This window comes from Clarias gariepinus, chromosome 8, assembly GCF_024256425.1.
Source record: "Clarias gariepinus isolate MV-2021 ecotype Netherlands chromosome 8, CGAR_prim_01v2, whole genome shotgun sequence".
Taxonomy (NCBI): Eukaryota; Metazoa; Chordata; class Actinopteri; order Siluriformes; family Clariidae; genus Clarias; species Clarias gariepinus.
The window spans coordinates 11,115,155-11,124,618 of record NC_071107.1 but is presented as its reverse complement, the minus strand read 5'-3'; the positions used below and the strand labels follow the sequence as shown (position 1 = coordinate 11,124,618).

Below are 9,464 nucleotides of genomic sequence, written 5' to 3'. Positions count from 1 at the left end.
CCTATGCACCTACCAGCATGTTTTTGGCAGGTGAAGGGAAACTCACAAAGACATGCAAAACTTGGACAAGCCAGTAACTTGCGCTCACGACTGAACCAGGGATCTCTGAGATTTGATGCAGCAACCTTTTACAACAATTTAAATAATTTTATCAAGTTCTACTATAACCTCAAAGTTTGTGGATGCCTTTTTATCACACTCTCAAAGATAGAAGCATTCAGATTGAAAATGAATTTTAATTAAAAATGAATAAAATTTGAAAAGTTTACCAAATCCTCACAATAAACAGGCACCTTCTGATTACCTACACAATATAATTGGTTTATTTCTTTCCAAATGAAATATGGTGAGGGACAGAGCCAAACAGCAAAATTTATGCACATTTAGTCATAAATAATAGTCATATAATTCACGCAAGAGATTTATTCTATCACTTTGATCAAGCTGGGCTTGTTTTCTGAACATTTTCCGCTTTTGTCTATTAGTTTACATTTCTTATGACTTCTAGCCTAAATTGTAACATTACTACAAAGAGATCTTATGTCTAGTGCAATTCTTAAATTTACAACAATATATTTTATAGTGAGATATTTATTTTGACAGTACTAGGTAGTATTTAGAGTTTACGGTTTCTTACACGTCACAGAATGTTTACTAAAACACATACAACCAACTAATCAGCCCAAATATACAGCAGCAACAAATAAGATTAGTGCTCAAGCTTTGGAAGTACACGTCTAATCCACTGGAATAACATCCATATTAAACTGTTGTGTAAAAAGCTTCTCTGTGAGGTATCTGGAGTTATTGTGACTGTGCTGAATGCATTTCTTTTTCATGGCCTTTGTTATCTGCCTTCAAGTTAAGTGAATCTAGGATTTAATGAGCTCGGACATGACCTCCTCTGGGGCAGTGACATAGTTCCGCACCCTGACACTGGCGGTCTCTGTTCTACAGCTGCGTGTCGTCCGGAAGGTTCTCATGTGCCGTAGTTCCATGTCATCTTCCTCTGAGACCCTGATGAACGGGCACCAGCGGAATGCTCGCCGGAAACCTGACCGGAATCTGAGGAGAAGCAGCAGGCGTCTGTTCAACAAAATACCACATTTATGCTTTTGCAAATGTAGATTGCCTTACTACATTGCCTGGTCAAAAAAATCCATTTATTGCCACAATAAAGTTGCTGAGCAAAACAAAGCCAGTGCATCTTTATGATCTCTAGCAAATTTAAGTGTTTTTTTTCCTGATTGGTCTCACTACCAAGTAATTTTCTTATTCAATCCATGATACACGTTATCACCCAGTTGAGTCTGGTTCCTCTCAAGGTTTGTTTCTATTGTTATCTCAGGGAGTTTTTCCTTGCCACTGTCACCCTCGCCTTTGGCTTGCTCATCAGGGACAGGGGATCTTATCGTTTTGGTTCATACAAATTCATGTTTCATACACACTTCCATAATTGCTTTTAATTGTGTAAAGGTGCTTTGCGATAATAACAACTGTTTAAAAACGCTGTCCCTATCTGTGAAAAGTTCTTGTCACAATGTGTGCATAGGGAAATGCTCTTTATTTCACTATTACCATGCATCTTCAATAAGTATTTAAGTCATTCTTCATTCATGACTTTTTTTTTTTTTTTACCACATTTCTGCCATAAAGTTAAAGGTTTAGCACTTTCATTCCAGGTTTGAATAACATGTTGGACAGTTCTTAATCTCTTAAATTGTTTTCAGGCCAATAATTTGACCCTTTTAAAGTGGTGCCCTTTTTTTGGCCAGGCAATGTATTTGATTAAATTTATTTCTAAATTCAAATGGCTCAAAAATTTTAAATGTCTTATTCTGAATAACTGCCTTAGCATGAGGAACATTTTTCAGCAATATTACTTTTAATCCCCTTTGTTGTTGTGCAGAACATTGTGCGGAATGTTTAGTTATTTATTTGCATAAATGTGCACATAGAAATAATAATGCATCCATCTGTCCATCCATTCTTTTACGTATGGAGGACAGTGTAATTCAGTACTAAAATACAGTTTTTATTATAGGTTGATTAGAGAAACATTTGTATATGACTGTTTTATATACCTTTGATTCAGGCAGCAGTATATGATGGGGTTGTACATGGTAGAACTCATAGCTAACCAGAAGATGGCCAAATAGACCTGTTGGATGTAATGCTGATTGTATATATCCTTCTTGAAGCTGCCCAAGATGAAGTAGATATGATAGGGAAGCCAGCATATAGCAAAGGTGGTCACCACAACGATCATCATTTTCACAACCTTAAGTAAAAAAAAAAAAAAGTATTAGTCATTCTCCACATGTAGTGCATAAAACTGTCACACTGATAACAGTTTGAGCTGTGACTGCTATGTTACATTTTACCTTACAAAAAAAGATTAAGGTGAGGATGTTAGATGTTATTGCTTTGAGCAGCTAGTGCCCAAAATCCATCTGTGAAGTTTGTCAATCATGCTTGTCTTGTTAATCTTGTGACCCAATTTTACTCATAATTTCATTTATTAATTGACAGGTTCATTCTTAAGGTAATATGTAATACTAGGTGTAAATGTGAAACATGTTTTAAATCTGACCTTACGCTTGGCCTGAATCTGGTTCTGGTAGTGGTCTGAGGCCTCTCCTGGGATCTTGCTGCCCCACAGACGTTGGCCCACCATACTGTAGGTCACTAGCATCACCAGCAGGGGGAGCAAGTAGATCAGGATAATGACAGCTATTTGGTACCTGGAAAGGGTTAACATGGCAAACGTATTCTTATATTTTTACGTTTGCTATACATCAGTTAAGAATAAAACTATTAAATGAAACTACACAGATACTACAAAAAAATACTCACCAGATTATTTCACTTATATAAATAAGGTTATTATTTAAGAACAACTGAATAATGCCCTATTCCTATACCATGATCACTTAAATGCAAAAAGGAATGACTGTCATAGGCTACAATAAATTTTTAATAGAGGATCCCGTCTATCTGTGTAATTCATCACACATGAAACCATTCCTGCATATTTTTTAACCTTTACTGTTCAGTTTCTCATTAAACTATTCACCTTGATGGAAAATATTCACCATAAGAAATATGTACAATAAATAACATCAATAATATCTCAATGAATAAAGCAAGTATTTATTATTTGCAAAGAAAAATGGTATGTCTTTTTTTTTTTAGTGTATGTTTTTGGTTTATGGTTTTCTCACGTGAGCTGGTGCTTTCCGCCATAGTCATCAGGCCATTCCACCATGCAGACTGTACGGTGAGAGTAGACCTTTGTGCTTGAGTAGAAACACTGAGGGAAGGCCAAGGAGAAAGCTACAACCCAGATAACACCAATCACTACTTTGGTGGTGGTAGACGACAGTCTGGACCTCAAAGGATGAATAATGGCCATATATCTGTGATGGTAAACCAATCATACCTTAGCCATGGTAAAGACAGATCATCGTGCAAAACACCTTATGTTCATTGTCAGTTGAAAATCAAACATAATTAATGATAAATATATAATGATATATATAATAATATATTAAATTATATATATATATATATATATTAATTTGTTAGTGATATATACTGTAGATATACTGTATATGTTTGTAAGTGCATCCAATCAGTCCCTGTCAACAAGCCAAGACTTATGTCAAATGCTAAAAGAATTCTGTTAAAATCACCTATATATAGTAAACTCTGCATTACCGAATGACATTCTCATATTTTTATATCTCATATTCTCATTTTAAAAAAATTAAAACCATTTTCTTGTCGTGAATGGTATCATATGGAATAAGCAAACAGGAGAATATATCCTTTGGCCTGTAAAAGGCTACACATTAAACATTTTGCATTACTCATGCCATATTATATAAATAAAATAAAACAATAATTAAATTTTACTTAAGAGGGGTGTTTAAAACAAAGACAGACTTTTAATTGTGCAGAATAACAGCACACTGTTAACAGGGTAAAACGACCTATATTTTTCTATATAAACACTGGGATAAGCGCTACACTAATACACTTACCCCAGTGTTTCACTAGTGTTCGAACACCATTAAGTTAGAAAGATTTCTCAGAACACCAAAGCCATGATCAGACTGCCTGCTTCATGTTTGAAATGCTGGTCTCTCAGGAACTTCTTTACCAGTCAAACATGTGGAAATGGGTTAGACTGAGGTCAGGACTGTACGGGGATGCAGCAATAGCTCAAAGCTGAGTTTCTGTGATGTGCAAGCTACCACTTGTTGGTAAATGATTGTGTGTACAGTTCCCTCAGATAGATGCATTTCTTCCACAAGTTGGCAACAAGATATCAGTTGATTTTCAAGGATAAGGCTAAACATTCATGGGAATGATTGCAGTTGGCATATCACAATGTTGTGACATAAGCAGAGTTCTACTAGTCAGTGTCTTGCTTGTATTTGCTCAATTATCTGGCAGGCAAGACCAGATTTTGATCTGTGAAGCCTAACAACTTTTTAGGTGATTAAAAAAAGGATTAAAAAATCTCACATGGTACATGGCTCCATCCTTTAATCTCCTTTTTGGGGTTAAAATCTAGAATTCTTACTTAGCACACCTCCATACAGCACATTATTTAATGGAGCATTTACAGTAGATATAACTGCGTGTTGATGTGGTTTTAGTTATTCCAATTCTGAGACTAAAGTGAAAAAAATATCTCGATTAAAAAGAATAAAAAAACTCTGAAATCTCTGATAGGAGTAACATAGTGACAGAAATGTGATCAGTTAAAAAAAAAAAACAATTACCCAGCACTATGTAAAACAAAATTATTATTATACAGGTGTATATTTGGCAGCCCTGCTGGGAAAGGAAATGTGTTTTATCGTACTGTATGTTGGAAGTGTAATGACTCAACCATAGTGAGAAATAATGGGTGAGAACCTGAGAAAGTGTTAAAGAGGTTCATACCTTTCTAAAGGTTAGCATTACAAAAATTAAGGTGTGTCAATCCTCTTGCCAATAGCATAGGAACTACCCACACACTTAACAAGTCAACCCCCCCCCCCCCCAAACTCAAACCTTATACTTCAGTAACTGAAAAAAATAATCTCTTCTTGGAAACCAACCAAAATCCAATCTGTAGCCAGATCAGATATCCCAAATTATTTAAGAAAAAACTTGCATAAAAATAAACACACACACACACACACACACACACACACACAGAAAGAGAAATAAAGATAAATTATATACTGTAGATGTACTGTATTGTGCAAAGTCTTTAGTCACCCCTCACTTCATATTAAATTAAATTCATGGAGTAGATTAAATGAAAAGATTTAAGCCTTAAGATACATTTTAAAAATTGGTTGTTTATCCAACAAACTCAGCAGCAACCTCATTTCCCTTCTCGTGTCAACCACTCCGCATTCACCATCACCAATATACTGACCTGATAATCTGTCATAATCTGCTGCTGTTTCACACTGCTTCATATCCAAAGTAAGATATTATGCTTGAATGAAAATGGGCCTCTATGGGCCTTAACAAACAAAAAATCATCCATCTTAAACTAATCAGGTACAGGGACTAGACTACTCGGTTCCAAAGACTTGCCAAAAATGAGAGCCAAAAAAAAGTCACACCTGGAAAACTATTTTTCAAAACTACATAAAAATACACAAAGGTATACTCTAAGGGGAAAAAATATTAAGAGGAAATATTCATAGCCTTTGCCAAAATTGAGCACAGGTGCATCTTCTTTCCACTGTTCAGCCCTGAGATGTTTCTGCAGCTTAATTGGAGTCCACCTGTGGTAAATTCACTTGATTGGACATAATTTGGAAAGGTACATACATGTCTATATAAGGTCCCACAGTTAACAGTGCATGTCAGTGCACAAACCAAGACATGAAGGTCCCAATGAGCACAGTGGCCTCCATAATCCGTAAACGGAAGAAGTTTAGAACCACGGGCTGTCTGGCTTAACTGAACAATCGGGGGAGAAGGGCTTTAGTTAGGGAAGTGACCAAGCACCCCATGGTCACTTTAAAAGATGTCCAGCATTTCTTTCCAGAAAAACAACCATCTTGTAGCATCATACTCAAAAAGACTAGAGGCTGTAATTAGTGTCAAAGGGGCTTCAACAAAAAAAATGTTTCTCCTGGTCTGGGAGTCCTCCAGGTGCCTTTTGGCAAACTCCAGGAATTTACATTGTAGAGTATTGTTTGTAGAATTTTAAGGAAAATAATGAATTGAATCCATTTTGGAATAAGACCATGAAAAAAATGTGGGAAAAGTTAAGCGCTGTACTGTATAGGTTTTTACTTTCCGGATGCACTGTAGATATATAGGTAGCACTACACTTTCTGTTCTCTTTATTAGGAATATCTGTATACCTGTCACTGAGCAGCAGCACAATGCATACTGTACATCATGCAATTACAACATCAAACTGAGCAATTTCACTAAATTTGGATAAATTGCATTACTACTTTGTGCATTACTGTTGTAAAAATATTTCCTGTATCAATTTCTATAGTACCCATGAATGCCTGTAATACAGTCCTATAGTATGCTAATAATATATATATTTTTAAATATACAACCTACTATTAATAGTGTACCATCAGAAGCTGCCAGATCAGTTTGAATGTTTCTTGGCTATGATTCTACAAAACACAAAACAGAGTACATTTCCTCAACTTCTGTTACGATGATGTGAGTGGAAGAGACCCCTCCCATCAGAAATGCTTTATCATATGATAAAAAAATAAGATCAGTCAGAAATATTGATTTATCATCACTCTTTTCCCTAAAGGAACAAGCAGGCATGTTCCAGGTAAGCAAAAATCAATGATCACTGCATCATTTTGGAGCCACTGGCTTCCCCTTTAATTTGTCATTTGTCTATATTTTTGGTCCAACTGGTGAAAGGTAGTTATAAATATAATTTTTTTAAAGTGCACACAGACATAACCTATAGCCATAATATTAAAACAAAGTGCTTTGATACAAGGATTAATTTCACTCATTATCTCAAGAAATGATTGAGATAATGATTGTATTTGTTTTATTTAAGTTTAAATATTACTCTCATAATGCTCATGTTTGTATATATTCATTCCAACAGTAATTAAGGTTGGATAAATCAATCTGGGAAATTAGGTAAGGACAGTCAGATTAATGTTTAAACAAATTAAAAACATTAACAAACTAATTAGTGTGTCTCAAATTGTGTGAACAAATTAAAAACATTAACAAGCATATTAGTGTGGCAAGAAACTAACACTTGGATTAGGGTAGAAACGATTTTACAGTCAGATTAGTATGCGAATAAAATAGCAAACAGATTAATGTATAAACAAATTAACAGCAAAATCAATGTTTAAATTAATTAACAGTCACATTAGTGTGAACTAATTAATAGTAAGATAAGCATATAAACACATTAACACACATATTGAGTGTTAACAAATTAATAGTCAGATTTGGGTAGAAACAAGTTAACAGTCTAATTAGTGTATGACCAAATTAAGAGTCAGATTTGTATTTGAACGAATTAACACTCAGATTAGTGTATGGACAATTTGTCAGTCTGACTAATTTATGAAAAAATGAAAAGTCAGATTAATGTCTCAACAAAACAAGAATCCTGTATAATACTGTATGAACAGTCACATTAGTGTGTGAACGAATTAAGAGCAGTCGCCCAGATTCCACCCTAAGAAGATTACAGCTGGTGCAAAATGTTGCTGCAGCCCGAAAGAGAGGACATGTAACCCCGATACTGTCTTCCTTTTACTGCCTACTGTAACAGTTGGGTCTAAAAGATCTTTCACAATATGCGCCTCTCGATATCTTGCTGATCTGCTACTGCCTCATTGTTCGACCCGTGTTCTCAGAGCCTCCAATCAAAGCCTATTATACTGTATGTATCAAGGCCAGAATAGAATACTAGAGGTGATGGAGCATTTGCTCTGAAATGGTGGAAGAGTCTGCCTTTTAATATTGGTTTATTAAGAACTTAATTCTATTGAGAACTTCTTGTTCTTTTTTTTCCCTTGTGTTTTATTAGTTTGTTAAAGTATTAACATTGTATCTTGTTGTAGAGAACATTGCAAATGGTGTTCTATAAATAATTAAAGATTGATTGATTGATTGATTGATTGGTTGATTAATTGAACAGTCAGATTAGGGTGTGAACAAATGAACAGACAAATTATCCTGTTAACAAATTGGTCGGATTAGATGGTTACAGTCTGTTGAAAGCTCTGTGACTTCAGCACTACACCCTCTCTGAATTATGATATATATAGGCAGATTAAAGCTCCAATCTATCTTTACTGGGATGAGATCCATGAGAAGAGGGGCACAGTGCTCACCTGTCCACAGCGATAGCAGCCATAGAGTAGATGCTGGAGAAGACAGCAGTGATAGGGATAAAGTTCTGAAATTTGCAGTAGCCCAGACCAAAGTACCAGTCGTTGTGCAGCGCGTAAACGAAATTGAATACAGTGTTAAAGGTGGCCATGGAGGCGTCCGAGAAGGCCAGGTTCACGATGAAGTAGTTGGTGACCGTCCTCATGCGTCTGTGCGCAACGATGATCCAGATGACGGTGACGTTTCCCGCCACAGACACCAGCACCACCAGAGAGTACGCGAGCGCCCACAGAGCCACCTGCCATGCGGGCTGCGCGAACAGGTTGGCGGAGGTCTCGTTCCCTTCCTCAGCATCACCTCCATCGTAAAGCGCTGATGTCAGCGAGATCGGATCCGAAGTCGCATCCATAGCACTCACCGCTCGCTCAAATCAGTTCTCCAAGGTCTTTCCAGTAGTGGCAATCACTAACGCAGTCAGGACTAAACATATGCAGGGCACACATGCTGGAAACGTGCAGCGATTCATTTTTTTTTTTTTTTTTTTTTTTTACTTACAAGTAATAAATCAAAAAAGTGAAGTAGGGTTCAGTGCGGCTTCTTTGTAACACCTCCTGCAGCTTACTGGTGCGTACAGTAATTGGAGAGCATGAGTGGAGCTGCTGGAGAAGTGTCTTTCTGTGTGTGTGTGTTGGGGAGGGGTGTAAAAGTAAATGGATGAGGATGGATGTCCTAAAGGCATTGTACAAATACTTCAGCACCTTAATAACTGTTTTCCAATATTTTTGTCATATTGTTATCATAATTAACTATAGATTATATTATATAAGTGTACTATATGTTATCACAAGCAAAAGCACTGATACTCTCACTCACTCATCATCTACACTGCTTAATCCTGTATACAGACTAGAGTCATGGGGAGCCTGCAGCCTATCGCAGAAGACTTACTGTAGGGCATGAAGCAGGGTGCCAATCCATGGCAGGGCACACACACTCACACACTCATTCACACAACTACAGGCGATTTGGGAATGCCAATTAGCCTAATCTACATGTCGTTTGACATGTAGGAGGAAACTGGAGTACCCGAAGGA

At 36.4% G+C, this 9,464-nt stretch overlaps 1 protein-coding gene across 2 annotated transcripts; it reads right to left on the bottom strand.

The window, feature by feature from the left end:
- Window positions 1–216: 216 nt before the first annotated feature.
- Window positions 217–8,970, bottom strand: tacr2 (tachykinin receptor 2). 2 transcript variants are annotated; one of them, XM_053502230.1, is made up of 5 exons: window positions 8,373–8,970; window positions 3,225–3,419; window positions 2,594–2,744; window positions 2,085–2,281; window positions 217–1,065 (listed from the first exon to the last, which is right to left on the bottom strand). In XM_053502230.1, exons 1-5 carry the CDS (start codon window positions 8,777–8,779, stop codon window positions 873–875), a joined length of 1,143 nt encoding a protein of 380 aa, XP_053358205.1. In that variant the 5' UTR covers window positions 8,780–8,970; the 3' UTR covers window positions 217–872. The 2 variants fall into 2 exon arrangements, with proteins under 2 accessions (XP_053358205.1, XP_053358207.1); XM_053502232.1 differs by having other exon boundaries at window positions 217–1,086; window positions 8,373–8,896.
- Window positions 8,971–9,464: the final 494 nt, after the last annotated feature.